Source organism: Callionymus lyra, chromosome 6 (genome assembly GCF_982586985.1).
Source record: "Callionymus lyra chromosome 6, fCalLyr1.hap1.1, whole genome shotgun sequence".
NCBI classification, from domain to species: Eukaryota; Metazoa; Chordata; class Actinopteri; order Syngnathiformes; family Callionymidae; genus Callionymus; species Callionymus lyra.
The window spans coordinates 9,510,190-9,527,695 of NC_141823.1; the positions used below are offsets into that span (position 1 = coordinate 9,510,190).

Sequence of the window (17,506 nt, forward strand, 5' to 3'; positions counted from 1 at the left end):
AGAATAGCTGTTGTCGAGCAGCAGAAAGAGCAGCGAGCGTATGCAAATGACATGTGACCAAACTGTTAGGAAACAGGCGCCGACAGTCGGGGCGTGAATGGAGAGCGAGCGAGACACGTTGGCCCCCGATACCACTTCCTGTTTTGTACATCTTGAATTATACAAATGTATTCAAGTGAGTGGCTCCCCCATTTTTTTTTATTTTTTTTTTGAAAGTAGATTAATTTCCTTGATACGCGTCCAACGATCCGACGAGCGTCGCTCTCCTGTCGCCGCCACGGGTAGGAAGAAGAGAAAACAAGCGAAAAGAAAAGAGCGAGGGGTTGCATTGAAAATCTCGCCCCGTATCCACGGTGGGCTTTTTGAAGTTTGAGCGAGATGAGCAGCTACAGAAGTCAGGAAAAGTGACAAATTAGCGGCGGGTGGAGAAAAAAAAAGGCTGTAGCTTGCGAGCCGAGCTGCTAAATCAATTAAAGTCATGCCGAGTGCATGCATTAGCATCACACACTCTTTTTTTCTCACCCTTTTTTTTTACAGTGGGAGGATGTGCGCCACACAACAAAAAAGATATTTCAAAATATTCTCCATGAATATGGTTATTGGAGGGAGATATCGGGGTCAAAAAAGTGGACGCCGGATCCCAGGTTCAAGATTATTCACAGAGCTGTCGCTTTTGATCAGGAGAGCATATGCAAGGCCGGTTTGTACCGGACCGGTGAGAAAACATTTATTTATGGATTTTATCAGAATGTCATTCAAATGGAAGGATGAGTATTTGCATGACAGGAGCAGAAGGGACCCCCCCCCCCCCCCCCCCGACAACCCTGAGGGTGAAAGAGTGGAGGGGTGGGGGGGTACATCAACAAGAAGGTCCAACCAATTCTGAATTAGATTCATAAAAAACGAACCCGATAAAGAGACGCATGTTTAGAAAATGACTTTTTTTTTAAGCATCTCCTCGTTGAAAATAAATAAACGACGCAATAAAAGAACGAGGGATCCCCAACGTTCATTTGAATAACTCGAGGTCGTAGGCGAGGATTTTTTAATCTAAACCGGGGGGGGCCACTCGGCGAAAAGTAAAAGCTGCAACAAAAAAAAAAGGATCCATAAGTCACATCGATGAAGTGCTTTTCATCACCGTATCAGCGGAGGTCGATGCATGTATGTAAATATTGCTTGTGAGGGCAATAACGCTGCGGCGCGAGCGACGGGGAATCATTACATCTGGAGCCGTCACAAGTGTATTATTTTGGCTCAATAATCATTCCAGTGTGGGGGGTGTGGTGGGGTGAGGGGGGGGAGAAATACTGTCTGAGGTGACACGACGTGATGCTGCGGTAAATCATGGGAATAATGATTTTAATGCTCGATATATTCGACTTCAAATTCAAATCTGTTTTACTTAAACAGGTTTAGCAGTTGAAGAGGCCATCCCACACACACACGTGCACACATGCTAGCAGTAGCTTTTCATATATATTTATTTATTTATTTTGTACGCAGTTTTTTGTATTATAAATCGCCTTAAAACACACATGTATATAAAATACATTTATAGAGATCAAAAATGCAGATATTAAAAAAATAATATTGAAATTATTTCCATATGTTTAATGTATGTTTGCATATTTTGGGGGATTATTGATCAAAATAAAAGCAGCTTTAAATAAACTTTTGTGTGCAAAATGATTTATACTATCCTACACACACTTACACACATGCTAGCAGTAGTTTTTCGTATATATTTATTTATTGTATTTTTGTATGATGTTTATTTGTGTTAGAAATCATCTTAAACACACATATATATATCAATATATGTTTATATAGATCAAAAATGGCAATAATAAAAAAAATCGAATTATTTCCATATGTTTAATGTATTTTTGAATATTTTGGGGGGATTATTAACCAAATAAACAGTTTCCTTATCTAACCAGTGTACACAATTATTTATACATCTATAAAAATAAAAGAATTTTATTTTGGAGACTGATTAAGATTTAAGTGATACAATGTCGAAAATCTTCTTGTACATATAAATCAAAAAATGTTTTGTAGTACTATAGTAGTACTGTAGTAGTAATAACACAAAATGTGTGGTAATTGTTGCTATAATGTAGGTTATTTTGTAGTTTTGTATTGAGATACTTGAGTTTATTTCAATATTATTTCATTTTAATTTGTCATTAATTTTATTTGAATATTTTGAGGATATGTCGACGGGGTAACCACTACTCTCTGTAATTTCTTAACTGAATGCAAAGAATAAATAAGATATTACTCAATAATTACTCAGGACTTAAGTAAAAAATTACTTGGTGAAAAATCTACCCAAGTAATCATACGGTCGACTACTCTTAACTCTTACTCGAGTAATATTATTCTGAAGTACTCGCGTACACGTTGTGGCAACTCACAAAAACATCTTAGATCCACACACTAATGCAAAACATTAACATAGAATTAGTTATATATATAAAAACATGTATATAAGGTTCAGAAAACCTGTTAAAATGTAGAGTAATTCAAGCTTTCTCTGCAATGATGATGGATAAAGGCGAGAGCCAGCAGACATTTGACCGATGCTCTCTTCTTAACACACTTGTGTGTGAGTGTGTGTGAGTGTGTGTGTGTGGGGGGTGGGGGGGGCTCTAGATGAGTTCAGTCTACTAAACCGGACCCCCATAACCACCCACCTCTCCTGTGCCAGAGAGAGCCAGAGTAGAACCATGACTGCAGCTGAGCGGCACTGCTCTCCTCCAGCTCCTGTCTTTATCCCCGCCTGAGCATTAGATGTGATTACTGCTCAGCGCTCGACACTGACAGAGACGGAGAGCTCCCCGAGACAGCAGGAGTGGGGAACAGAAAGAGATGGAGGGAAGAGGAGGAAGAAGAGACGTTCCCAAGCTTTCGGTGATGCAAGAGTGCCCCCTGCTGATTCTCCTCTCCTGGATGTTAAACACACACTTGCACCGGAGTGGCTTTTTTCTTTTGACACAAATCCAGTGTGTGTGTGTGTGTGTTGCACAAATAGTCTCCGTGAGCCGCTGCAAATACACCCCATGACTAAGGTGACTTAATTACAAGCCGGGAAAAGTGATTCCTCGGCGCGTGCGGATAATCACGTCTCTAATAAAAAAAAAACCTCCGGGAGGCCAAGATGAAGCCAGTGACACATCTGTGATAATGCAACGGAAAAGTTAGACAAGTCATCGTCTAAACACACACACACTCCCTTATGTGTGTGTGTGTGTGATGACGGTAATAATAGTGGTGAGTTCCTCCATTATTACGGCGAGCATGATGAGTGTTATTATCTCTCAAGTAGTTGATATAAAGGGAACTGAGAAAAAGGAAAATGTCGGGATTGACGCCTGCGGCTGCAAGTTTTGTGTTGTTGGAGGAAGAGAATGAAGGATTCACTTTCGCATCGTGATAGAGTTTTAAGAGTCGACAGGAGTTGGTTTTAAGTGGAGAAATACATGGTAAATAGTGGTTGTAGTATTTGAGAAATACACTCGTATCATACAGTAGCAGTTTGATTATTTAAAGTGGGTCTGAAGAGCCAAACTATAACCACCATTATTGTTATTTATATTGTAATCATGACTATTGATCATGAATATATACATATACTGTAAATATACTACACATGATACTCCAGAGAAGGATATTGTTCTTAAGAAAACAATGGTAATAATAGTGAGTGTTCAGGGTGGAGTCTTTCAATATAATAATAAAATAACATATAATAATCACAGTCGATCCATTTAAATTCAGTTCTCAGCCCTGATTCCTAGTAGCCGACTAGCTTAGCAAAGAAGGTGGCGTTGGCAGTAGGATTGTAGCATAAGTGTTTGAAGTAAATGTTGCAGGTATATTGTAGAAGTCGAAGTGTTTAAAAGGAAGTACTCATACGTTAAAATGTACATGGAAAATAGAGGGTTTAATTTGATCTATTACGGTTAGTTGTTGAATCAATAATATACAATTCATTTATTCATTAATTTTCTGTACCGCTTAATCCCTTATGAGGGTCACGGTACCCCAGTTCCATCGGGCAATAGGTTGGGGACACCCTGGAAAGGACGCCAGTCCGTCACAGGGCACACAAAGACACACAACCATTCGCACACACACTCATACCTACAGACAATTTCCCCCAAATCCCGATCAACCTCTGTTTGTTTTTGGACTGTGGGAGGAAACCGGAGTGCCCGGAGTAAACCAAAGCACAAATCCACACAGAAAAGGTCACAAGTTGGCTCCCTCCTGACCTGGAAGTGAACCGGCAACCTTCTTACTGTGAGGTAATCACTTTTATGTTGTGTGCGTTTTTCTTTGTGTTGTTAGATAAAATGTTGATTTACTTTACTAATGAAGCAATAGTTCTTGAAGGCCCAGAACTGAAACAAGTCATATCTCTTTTATAGTACTGTGTGCAGATTTGTATTCTTGCGTGTAAAAGTTTTCAGTTGAAACTGTTTTTAAAACAATTATTCTCACATTTTTCATAAAGAATTCTACTCAAGAGTTTGATTCCGGAACGTGGTCCTACCATGGTCTCCATCAGCTTCCAGTCCTTCTCCAGCTGCTCCATGGGCCCGGTCCACCAGCTGCAGAAGCGGGTGTAGCGCTGCCCCTGGAACCAGTACTGCCTCAGCCACTCGAACTCCACCTGCACAGACGAACCCCATCGTTTGAACCCACTTTTCTTTATTTTCGATACATCATGAGGTACAAGATTACAGTAGTTTTTGTTGGAATCAAACCTTTGAAAATGTAACACAGAATCCTGTCTCAACACACACACACACCTTCCACTCGGCACACCTGAAAGCTCCGCCCCCGTACCCCCTCATTGTCCTCCCTCTCGCTCCCTTCCTCCGTCTGGAGATGACAGTCCCGCCGCTCCCCTCTCCTCCGCCGGGACTATTTTTGTTTCCTGCTCGTTTGAAGTGCTGATTTAAATCCTCGCTAAAAAGCAAGCCTGCTGCATCCAGGTGTAGCCTATCTCTAAGTGTGTCTGTTTCTCACGCTTTGCATCTGCCTACATGAGTATTTCAGTGGCTTTGTTAGCGCCTCTGCATAAAAATTTGCCGATGTAAGCGTTTATGTCAAAGGGGGGCGCCCCGGTCTCCGCCGACGTAAACGCAGCGCAAGGTGAGTTGCCCTCCCCTCTTTAAGCGCCCCGAAACAATGCAGGTTTGATTTTTATTTTGACGTAGACGACGATGCATAACAAGGTGTAGTCGCGTAGAAAGGGATTGAATATCAAATAGAACCAAGAGCGCCCATTGTTTCTTTTATATGTGTTTTTTTTATGTACAGACTTGCTAACAGAGCATTAGCCACGCGCCGCTGCCGGGTTAAGATGCTGCGGAAGAACAAATCCTTGCAAGAAGATCTTGACGTAAAGAGTTCGTTCACTTGTTTTTTTGGCTGAATGGACTCTTTTCAAAGAAGGCGAAGACAACAATGTACCTTTAAACCTGCTCTCTATACAAGAGGCTTGAAAAATAATAGACAAAAACAGAAAATGTTTTTTTTCTCATAATAAAACGTCATTATTAGATTAGATTTTTTTTCATTTAAAGGCTCTTGAGTTTTTGAATGTTTGTTTGAATTCAACAATATTGATCTTTTTAACGAATATTTTTCTTATGTTATAACTTTAAATTGATAGTGTTTTTTTTATTTTGAATCAGTTGATTGCCACATTACAAATGTTTTTACATTTTATATTATCTTACATTTCTTTTCTTTTTTTAATAATCAAAAATAAATTTCAAGAAGGTTCGCAATTTTCTCTATGCAGCAGTATTTGTCCATACGAGTGTTTGTTTTTGATTTAAGCATTAATATATATATATATATATATATATATATATATTTCCGGCCCCGTTGGTAAGATGATATTATATATATATATATATATATATATATATTATTCAACATATTTAATATTATTTATAAATGGTTGGAATGGCACACGTTTTAGATTTTAAACAAAATGTTCATATATATCATATATATCATATATATAGTTAAGAATTAATTTCCATTTTGTTGTATTTTTATTATATATTTGATAATATATATTTTAAGTTGAAAAGCAAAATGATGTGAATAAACAACAGTATATGGCCTGACAGAAAAAATAAAATGTCCATCAATTTTTTTTCTTTAGTTTAACTTTCATTAACATTTAGATATACTCTGATAGAATAAATCTTTTGTTATCGCAGGGTCAAGTTGACCCGAAGGCCCGAACTCACACGTGTTTTGGTATCCATCATGTTGTCACTGGATCAAGGTATTTATGGAAGCCAGGGAGGTCGTTCACCTTGACTCAGAGACAACACAAAGGATACCACAAACACATTTGTTTTCAGGCCTATGGGTCACCTTGACCCAGAGACAACACAAAGGATACCACAAACACATTTGTTTTCGGGCCTTTGGGTCACCTTGACCCAGACACAACACAAGGGCTACCTCAAACACCTTTATTTCCGGGCCTCCGGGTCACCTTGACCCAGAGATAACACAAGGGTTAACTGTTCGTGGGAAGGTCACAACCTTCTTATTCTCAATGATGGAGGGCCTTAAAGCATGTTTGATGTCCACATATCAATATGATATATTTGGCATTTTTGGATTAAAAGAAAATAAGCATTTTCTTTAAACCAGTAAAGCTATTTCAGCAGCATGTGAATGCACAAATCAAATTAGATAAATATATATAAGTTGCATAATGAATATAAATGTTAAACAAGGTTGTAATTAAAGAAAGAATGAGTAATAGTTAGTCATAGTCTATGTAACCTTATTATCAATAAATGAGACTCAATCATTTATGATGCTGTCAAACTGCAAGTATGATTGACTGTCACAATACAAATTATTTTACATTTTACACTATATTTCGGGTATTTGTTTGGTGCCTAATCAAAAATTTATGTAATGAAAGTTTGTCCGTATGATTGTTTGTTCTAGAAAATCAACAAATATACATAAAGGCTAATATGAAAAGCTAAAGTCGTACATTTGAACGTCAAATCTGTTCAATTTAAAATCAATTGTAGAAACTATAAACCATAACGTTGTTGCCGTGACAGAAGAATAACATGTAAAAAAAAACCTTCAAATATCTGTTGACGTCGGAGTCAAACAACAACAACAACGATAGGAAGAGTCATCAAAATTCTCAAAGACATCACCGCGCATTATCCGAGCACGAGCCCGACAAAACAAAGGGCGAGGGATATTTACACAAACAACTTGAGTGAAGTGTGTCGACGCTTTGCAGAGAATCGTCGGCGGGAAAACGCTCTGATCACAGCGTGGGTTGACATGCAAAGACCGGGGCATGTCAGGAAGAATACACAGCCAGTGGCAGCCCTCGCCAGCCCCTCACTCGCTCCACACAACACACCCTTCAAAGAAATGTCATCCTTTATGGTTCCCTTTTCCCCCCAAATCCACCGCGCTTCGATCAGCGCGGCTCAAACGCGAAACAAAGCCGCGAAATATCGGACTTCCTTTTCCTCGCCGTCCGTCCCTGCTCTGATTGTCTGCCTGTCCTTTAGTGGGGAAGAAGCCGGTCGGCGTCCTCCCCGCTTTGAGTTGACATGGTTGCCGGTTCCCCGCTGAGCAGGCCCGGCTGCGGTCGGAAAAAAAACGGGTCAGGAAAAGCGAGCGAAGGGTGGAATGGCATTTGGAGCTACCAGCTAGCGTTAGCTCGTTTACTTATGGGTCGCAGATCCATGACTTTAATGAGTCACTTATATACCGTTAGATGTGTGTATTAGCAAGAATCTGGTGATACGATATCACATTTGTTTTTATAGTCACTTTGTTCTTAATCTTATTTTTATGAATCTATCATCTGTGTTGCTGTGTGCTAATTGGAAAAACTGTGATAGTGATACTGTAGTATCAAGGATATATTTGTAGTATTGTCGACTACTTGACTCTGGTGTTGTATAATTTACAGACTACATGACTCTTGACAAAATCGTAACTGCTTTCATTTGTTTTCGAATCAAAATATGTCCAAACATCAGCTTTAAAAGCTTCTGGAGTCGACTGTATCCTCTCGTCCTCAGTCATCGCCAGGATTTAATTTTTCCTTTAGCTGCTGAGGGCTACTGCCATCTAGCGGATAGAAGTTAAATCACAACACAAAAGAGACTAACTATGACAACAACAAAAACAATCTTTAAATTAACAGCGTCAAAAATACCATGTTTTGCGATATATTGCGATATTGTAGTAACAAGTATATATTTGTAGTATTATCGATTACTTGACTCTGGTGTTGCTAAATTTACAGACCGCATGACTCTTGACGAAGTCGTAATTGCTTTCATTAGTTTTGAAACCAAAATATGTTCAAAACATCAGCTTTAAAAGCTTCTGGAGTCCACTGTATCCTCTCGTCCTCAGTCATCTCCAGGATTTCATTTTTCCTTTAGCTGCTGAGGGCTACTGCCATCTAACGGATAGAAGTTAAATCACAACACAAAAAAGACAAACTAGTACAATAAATCTTTAAATTTACAGCGACAAAGATAGCATTTTTTGCGATATATTGTGATACTGTGGTAACAAGAATATATATGTAGTATTGTTGAGTACTCGACTCTGGTGTTGCAGAATTTACAGACCACATGACTCTTGACAAAGTCGTAACTGCTTTCATTTGTTTTCAAACCAAAATATGTCCAAACATCAGCTTTAAAAGCTGCGCGAGTCCACCGTATCCTCTTGTACTCAGTCAACGCCAAGATCTTATGGGATTTAATTTGTACTTTAATTGCGGGGGCAGCTGCCAGAAGCTAGATTGTAACATCAAAATAAATTTGGTGAGTATTTGCATGTTAGTTGCCAAAATAATTTGAATTATTTTATATACAATTTTTTTTATATACAATTCATTTAAATATAAACAAAAAAATAAATATAACAGAAATAAAATATGACAATGAAAATCATCTAAAAAAATTGCTACGATGCTTTAAAATATCAGTATCAAAAATGTTTTCTCATGTTTCAAACTAACTAAGTGAAAAGACATGAAAGTCAATCATTTTAATTGATAAAGAAAAAAAGGAAACCATAGCATTCATTATTAATGTAGCCATTAGTTGAATTATTTTTATTTAATTTGGCAAAAGGACTACTTAAAAACTGCTGCCTGATGATAACAAACACCAACAGAATAGAGTTAAACTCTGATCCAAGCCTCCCTGTGTCATCTCTCCTGATGCTGGACACACTAACTGCACATTATCCCCACATTAGTCGGCCCTGATGCCCACCTCGGGAGTTAAAGAAAAGTAGCCCCTTTTTTTTTTGTCATCCTCCAATTTAAAGAGGCCCACACTTCTTTTTCCCCACCTTTACGGCGGTCCCTGGGCGGGCCCAATCAATTTACAGGGCCAGACCCCGGAGGTGAGAGCTGATGAGAGCGAAGATCGATTCCTCTCAGCTGCGCCGTGTTTACCTCTCGATACCAGATGGAAGGAAGTTGTCGCCACCAGTTCCTGAGTAAACACACTTTCCTCTCGGACACTGGGGCTGATTCGACACACTGACCGTGAACACATCACGTACTGACAGGGGGGGGGGGGTTATGACCAGTGTCTCAAGTCGGTGATGACTTCTCAAAATAAAGAATAAAAACAAATATGAATATATATATTATAGCAAGCTGCAGTCAAGAACGACAAAAGCTCATTTTTGACACTAGAAACAGGTGATTAAGAACTTCTGCCAAAAAAACGGTGAACTCCCATGATGCCTTTCTACACACCGCTTTTTTTTTTTTACTGATGACTGATTGGTGGCTTCAATACTGTTTTTGAATTATACCTCTGTAGCCATGTAAAATGTTATCGTCAACTGTGATTGAATGATACACTAGGTAAGAGAGGTTTCCATTATTTAATAAAAATATATTTTTAATTCAATAGGGTGTCAAGGTTTCAATGATATTTTCACCAAATTTAATAATAAATAAATAAGGATCATTTACTTATTTTTAATTTCAAACAATTCCATTTTTTTAATTAACTTTTATTAAAGTGATCGACAACTGTGATTGGTTGGCTGGGCGGCAAAGCATTATTGGAGCTGTTCAGGTCACCAATACTGAGTAAGTGGTTGAGAGTGATAGAACCTCATTTGCAATGTTAAGTTTAAAGTCCAAATTCAACCCATATACAGTGTATTACATACTAGGTGAGTGAGATTTCAAAAATGTCAAGTTTCAATGTAATTTTCACCATATTTAATACCCATGAAATAATAATTTAAGCAATTTACATATTTTCAATTTCAAACAATGACGTTTTTAAATTATGATTCTGCCAGAAGTGCAGCTAATGACACCTGTGATTGGTTGGCTGGGCGGCAAAGCATTATTGTAGCTGTTCAGGTTACCATATATTTTTATATATATATATATATATATATATATATACACACACACACACAGACAAATAAAATCAGAAGTTATTTATTTTGACATTTTGATATTTAGTCAAACATTTATTTATTTATTTATTTATACATTTAGTTGTGTATTTATACATTTATTTATACTTGTGTCATTTATCATCCTTCATAGGATGGCAACTCCATGCATTGTTGAGTTAAAAAGTTGAAATAAACGATGGTAAATGAAACAAGTTGAAATTAAATGGTCATAATTCAGAGAATTCTGATAAATGTTTTTAAAACGTAACCTCCAGTAATAAACCGGGAACCACTTTATAAAGAAACAAATGATATAAAACATTATATAGAAAACATCCTTCAGGAAACGAAACTATATTCCAAAAAAAAAAAAAAAAAGGAATTAAAGACATTGTCAGTCGATCGGCGAAGGAGTTCCTTCAGGGATTTTGGCCGCCACACTGACAAGGTCACACTTATGAATTTGCATTCAGGCTTTCTGTCAGAACATGTGGGGGGACCTCGTCCCTCCTCTGAATATTTGCTGTTGAGGAGGGGGGGGGGGGCTTAGGATCATTAGAAGGGCTCCCTTAGGGTCCTCTGTCACACACCCACCTGGGAAGTGACACAGTATCTTTCAACGAGACAAGACGTTTGCATCTCGGATTAGCATTTCAAAGCCAAACATGCACTCCATGGCCCCCCCCCCACACCCTTCGACAGGAGTGGAGATTAAAACGAGACAGTGACTGGGACCACACTTGGAAACAGGTGGGAACTGCCTTTGTCTCGGGGTCCCCCCCCCCCCCACTTTAACATCCTCTGGCAAGTGTCCACCTCCATCCCTGCCCACCTTACACCACATTAGCGCCACGTCTGCGCGAGCTAGTTGAGTGTTCAAGCAAAAAAAAAGGCCAAAGAGACGCCGTGTCTCGGTGTTTGTTTCGCTTCCATGTCGAACACGAGTCCACCCACAAAAAAAAAAAAACACACACACCCGGAACACATGCCGAAGTGGGCCGGCATCATAAATAACTCGGCTAACAATACATCATTTAAGTGGGTGTTCTACTCTCGTGGGCAGCTCCGAACAAATGGCTACATCCATCATCGGCGGATGCCAGGTAGGGTGGGCCGGGCCCCTGAGAACGACTGCAAACACAACACAAACGCCGTATAAAAAGCTTTTTTTTTTTTCCTCCAAATACATCTTTAGGAAATGAAAAACTTTATTAATAACGCCATCAATTACGCCAACATAATGATGACCAAATTCTCTTCGTCATCGAGTTTGTTGACCCCATAACCTCCTTTTATCGCAACATTTTTTTTACTTTAAAAGACTTTAAATTATCGCTACAGAATGCATATTGCTAAAGAGCTACGGCGACACGTACCGTATGCCGTTAGCCAGCGACTACCTGAGCCGTACCTGAATAATTAATATCGCCGACAACCTTTAAACAACCTCAGGTCGAGCTCATCTGTCATGGCGTCGCACCGAGGGGTGCTCAGGGTTGTCTAAAGGGGGGAAAGGTGAAGTGCTATATTAACTGTTGGCCTGAGGCGAGCTCACACCGAGGGCAGGCGTTGCCCCTCGTCTTCCCTCTCCGGTGACCCCGATCTGCCTCCCGATACACCAGGACCAGGCCTTCGGAGGAGGAGGAGGAGGGGGAGCGGGGGGGCAACGGCTCTATCTTTAGACAACATACCAGAAAGCCGCCGCTTCCTCCATCCATCACAGGCAGAGCGAGGTATTGTGGTTGAGGTTCGGGAAGGTAAGACGAGGGTGAGAAGCTGGAGTTAACAGTTAAACTGCTGTCGGAGCGCTGGACGAATCCCAGGATGAAGAGGAACCGTAGGTGACGTGGTCTCAGGGAGAAGTTAAAGAGTAGATGTAAAGAATACGTGTTTTCTATTTGATGAAAACAACACTGATGATTTTGAATCCGTCGTCCTTTAATATGAAATTATCTATTTAATTCTCTGAACTTTGGTTTATATGGGTAAGATGCTTACTATACATTTCACTTTCTATACCACGATATTGTTGTCGACCAACAGTATCATTCTTTAATCTTGATTTTTCATTTCACAACTAGTTTTCTCTACCATTTTAATGTTTATTGTGGAAGACAGAAGTCAATTAAATGTAGACTCACAATCGGCTCGTCAAAATGTCTTGAAAAATAACGACAAACTGGGGGGAGGGGTCACAGGATGATTAAATAAAATATTTAAATAAAATTTAAATTCAATTAAATAAAATTCAGTTGTATTAGATACCAAAGTAAGAAAGATTTCCAAGAACCGCCTTAAAATTCAAAAAGGTCCAATGTTAATCTAATTTTCACTATTTTTAAAACATATTAAATAAGGATTATTTTCAAAAAAAATGTATATTTCCAATGTATTATTTTAATATCCAGGCTAATCCAGGTATTTTGGCTACTTAAATATAAATGTGGAAAATAAGGGTTGACTAACACAATGTTCAAAAACATTATTATTTTGAGATCTAGACATTTGGAAGTGAGAACCTCATGTTCATGAGGTCTTTGATTTAGATTTTTAGTAGTACTTTAATAAAATGATTTGAAACGGGTGAAACAAGAGTAAAATAAATACAAAAAGCCTTTGAATTAGCTTGATTTAAAGGTCAATTGAACATGGTTTTGTTTCATCACCGTCTTATTTACAGCATCTGTGATGGTATATTCCATTTGTAATTGGACATTATTTTCATTTTCTTTTCATTCCCAATACTGGCAGATATATAAATATTTTTCATGAATAAAAATCGATTAGCGTCATAAAAGTTTGATGGAAAAAAACTTTCTCAACTGGTCGCAAGATTAATAAAACAAAAACCAAACAACACAATGTAAAACAAGCAAAACAGATGTTTCAGAATTAATTTGTTCTTCGCAGACATCTGAGTTCAATTTTCATTTCATTTTTTTTGGGGTGAAACAAAAGCCCCTCGAACTGCAGCCGAGACACTTAACTGCAGCCAAATGTTGTAAAACTTCCTTCGATATTCTAACATATTAATGAGTTAGTCTTGACTTTTTGTGTCACATTGAACCTCCTCACAGATGGGCACGAAACACACACACACACACACACACACACACACACACACACACACACACACACACACACACACACACACACACACACACGCACACACACACACACAAAGTCGTCACCTCATTGTGAATCTCCTCACAGTGCTGCAGCACCGAGGGCCGCAGGGCCAGCAGGCTGTGGGACCCCGTCTCCGGGTCGACGTGCAGGCTGGACAGGGCGTCCTGGCAGCGCGAGCGGATGTAGGTCAGGGTGCCGCTGGAACACTGACACGGACAGCAACACACAAGTGTAAAACACAAACTTGATGTGTAGCGATTAGACACCTGCGCGTGACCCTTTGTCTCATCGGATAAAAAAAAGTTGAATTAAACGAGAGAGAAAAAGTCTATTGGGTTAAAATATTACCGGGGAAAGTACATTCGATTAAGTCAGGACCTCAACGTTCTCTTAAATTGAATAAATAATAAAGTGTTTATTAACTGATTAAACACACGCCTTTGGAAATGTGTTTTATATTTGAAAACTCGCATAATTTAGCAACAGTTTCATTTACTATAGAAGCACTAGTACATTCTAACAAGGTTAGGTTTCATGCTAATGCCGCTAATGGCTATTTAAAATGGCTAAAGAGGGAATTTTTAAAGATCACCTCTGCAACTCTGTGCGTGGAACTGAATCGTGCGACGTCTCCGACGAGGACACAGTGTTGGTGTGTGGTGTTCAGGTCGTCTGAAAATAGAGGAAAATGAGGAATATATGGACATCAATCCCACTTGGAATGATCCAAATATCATTATTAGAACATGTTTATTACCAGTGATGATGAAAGTATAGAATAAAACCTCATAATGACATGAATACATTAAAGTGGCATATATATATATATATATATATATATATATATATATAATAAAACAAGTAATCAGTAAAATAAAATACATTTTATTCAATACTATTAATAATATTTAACATGATTTTCACTATAAAACATATTGAGCTATACAGACCAATGCTGCTATAGGTTCAGGACCTGAGAGGACTCGTTCTGCTCAAGGTTTCTGCGTGTTAAACACATTTGTTTCTTGCCCCTGTCGCCAACTGTTTGCTCGTTGGGATTTTCTCATTGTTTTTCTCTCCTTTTATGCATTTTAGTTTAAACTAAAAGTGTCTTAAGATGTCTTGGTTATGATTTGACAACTTTGACAAGTTAAACTAATGTGTTGATTTAAGTGTGTCTTAAATAGATGTTGAACTCTATTGTATCATCAGTGACTGTTTGTACAAAACTCTTTTCAATGAAATATTGACATTAGAAAATGATCTGAAAACACGTTTTTTCTTGAGAGGAAAATGTTGTTGACCATAACCACACCCCCTCTGCTGTGAATGGTCAAGCATCAAGGTTTGTCACTTTGTGTCATAAATTACAGGAGTCTCTACCTACAAGGGACTCATTGTATAAACAAAGCGGGACGTGATTACAGCTGGCTGCAGGAGGAGTGAAGCCATCGATATGTCATTATGGACTCCGCTCTCGTAACCTCTCGTTCGCCCAGATTCCAGACGGGGGATTAACTTTATAAAGTAATAAGTTCAAAACATGGTCATGATGAGAGTCTTACTGCATCTTGGAGAGGAAGACTAGTTGAAACAAGTTCATTCAGGAGAGTCGGAATTTCACATTAGTTGCCTAAAATATGGGGGCTAAGGAAACAAATACACATCTATTAAGAATCAGATTCATCAAAGAAGCCCAGAAATAACTCCAGAAAGTATCTTTATGGACAAGGTCTGCAAATCATGTTCATAGCACTGAACATAGTTATTTTTGCAGTTTCTTCTCTCAAATGTAACGACAACAGATCTGTTAACAAAGAAAAGGAAAAGCTTCCTCGCTCACACCGGCGACGGCGATTAGGCGAATCATTCATTAAAGAGGGATAAATACGAGGACTAAATGACAGATTGAGCTCGGTCCGTCCAGGCCTTCTCAGATTGCCGTCCTCGTCGTCGTGCAATAATTTTAATTAACAAACACAAGCAAATCACTGTTAATCTGTCAAGATGGAGAAGCCATACCAACAAACATTTGTCCAATATCGCGGCGGCTTAAGCCGGCAGTCGTACCGCGGTTCTCCGGCATATCCCTCAATGTGTTTCTCTGTGTGCGGAGATGTTTCTCAGCGCCGCCCGTTATTTGCCTCATACCAATAATTAATTTAGCCGTGACAGAGCTGTCATTCTCAGCACATGTGCATATTTACACCTGCCTTGAGCGAGAGGACACCAGCTAATGCCTGTGATTTGAAAGTCAAACAACCAAATGCTTTTGGAGAGCGATATTATTGTTTGGTTGAGTCGAGGCGGCGGGAGGTGGGGGGGGGGGGTAGAGAGACGGTGACAAAGAAAACAACTTGGCGTTGTTTTCCCCTCACTCTGATGAGATTGTGAGGGATTAGGTCTCTGGGCAGAATTACTCGGCGTCTTTAAAACTGTTTATATCCAATAACAAATTATCTCCATCAATCTGCTCTTTTCTTGGCACGTCTGTTGCGTCAGTGGGATCAGGAGGGAGTCGAGGCAAACTCAATAACTGTAATAAATATTTATCTTTCTTTCAACCCCTGCGCCTGCTGCCACTTGTCCTCCTTTTCCAGAAAGCAGGGCTTTTAAATATATTGGGTCAACTCTCTTCTCGAGTCCCCCTCTGTGCTTTGGGGAGCCGGGAATCTGATTATTGAACAGTCCCGGTGTCAGGACTTGCATTGTTCTTCTTTAACCAGCGAGATTCCATTTGTGTGGAGATGATGGTGATTGAATTTGCCCGAAGAGGCTCAGACATTAGCGGTTCAAGAGGGGCCACCAGACGACAAATGGTGCAGGGGAGAAAAAATGACATGGCTGCGGTGAGACGCCGCGGTTGAATCGTAACGCCACGATAACCTTTGATTGGATGATTGATGTCTCAACATTGTTTTCCTTTCTCGTCTATCAGCTGTCGAGCTTGAGACTTTGTTGGGATCCGCTGTATTCAGCACAATGAAGCTAAGAACAGAAAAGCAAACAAAAAAATAGAAAAGCACTAAGATAACACATACCTCTGCCAAGGTATTTAGTTCAAGTTCAATTAAGAAACGACTTTTCGAAACGGCGAAATCTGCCTTTGTGAAAATGAACTCATTTACAACCGGATTGTTGAATTTCTAAAGTTAAGTATTTTTACGAAACATCAGCAGGTCAATTAGCTACCTTAGTATTCAAACTTTACCTTTACCTGATACAACTTGAACTTTCTGAAACACGTGAAAGATGACTTATTGTAGGCATTTGATCTTTGTTTGTTTTTTTAAGTCAAAGTTCTTAGCAGGACAGGCCACATTAGCATTAGCAGTGAGAATCCATACAAAAGTCCATTCAAAACAAAAAAAAAGGAAACAATGTTAGTGAAAACAGAACGACCTTGGATGCAGTAGATATATAGTCAACAGAGTGGATAACAAACCCAAACATCTAGAAGCCTTTTCAAGCATATTTAACCTAAAGGTTTGCACTTTAAATCTGCATTCTAAAATGCATAAGATCAAAATATCAAACATATTTTAGGAGTTGAAAATTTAACTAAGATAACAAGAGGGAGCGCACACAAATAAATACAACCATTCACACACACACTCATACCTCCGGACAATTTCCCAAAGTTCCCAATCCACTTCTATACGTTTTTGGACTCTAGGAGGAAACCGGAGTACCCAGAGTAAACCCATGTAACACATAAGAACATACAAACTCCACACAGAAGGGTTAAAGGTTGGCTTCCAGCAACCTTCTTGCCAAAGGCGATCATCACTGCTCCACCATGCGCCCCGTGGTGTATTAACAATGATAGCATAATCTGGTACCCACCCAGTAATTTTTTGGTGGGTATGCTCAAAAGTAAATTAAT

The 17,506-nt window shown here is 39.0% G+C and overlaps 1 protein-coding gene across 1 annotated transcript in view; it reads right to left on the reverse strand.

Annotated features, from left to right (window-relative positions):
* Positions 1-17,506, reverse strand: part of fto (FTO alpha-ketoglutarate dependent dioxygenase) — a 203,606-nt gene that overhangs the window by 139,434 nt on the left and 46,666 nt on the right. Inside the window, exons 5-7 of the mRNA XM_087793536.1 lie at positions 14,213-14,292; positions 13,683-13,826; positions 4,565-4,684 (exon numbers count right to left, since the gene is read on the reverse strand). Coding sequence (XP_087649662.1) covers positions 4,565-4,684; positions 13,683-13,826; positions 14,213-14,292 — 344 coding nt within the window. The remainder of the gene's footprint in view (positions 1-4,564; positions 4,685-13,682; positions 13,827-14,212; positions 14,293-17,506) is intronic.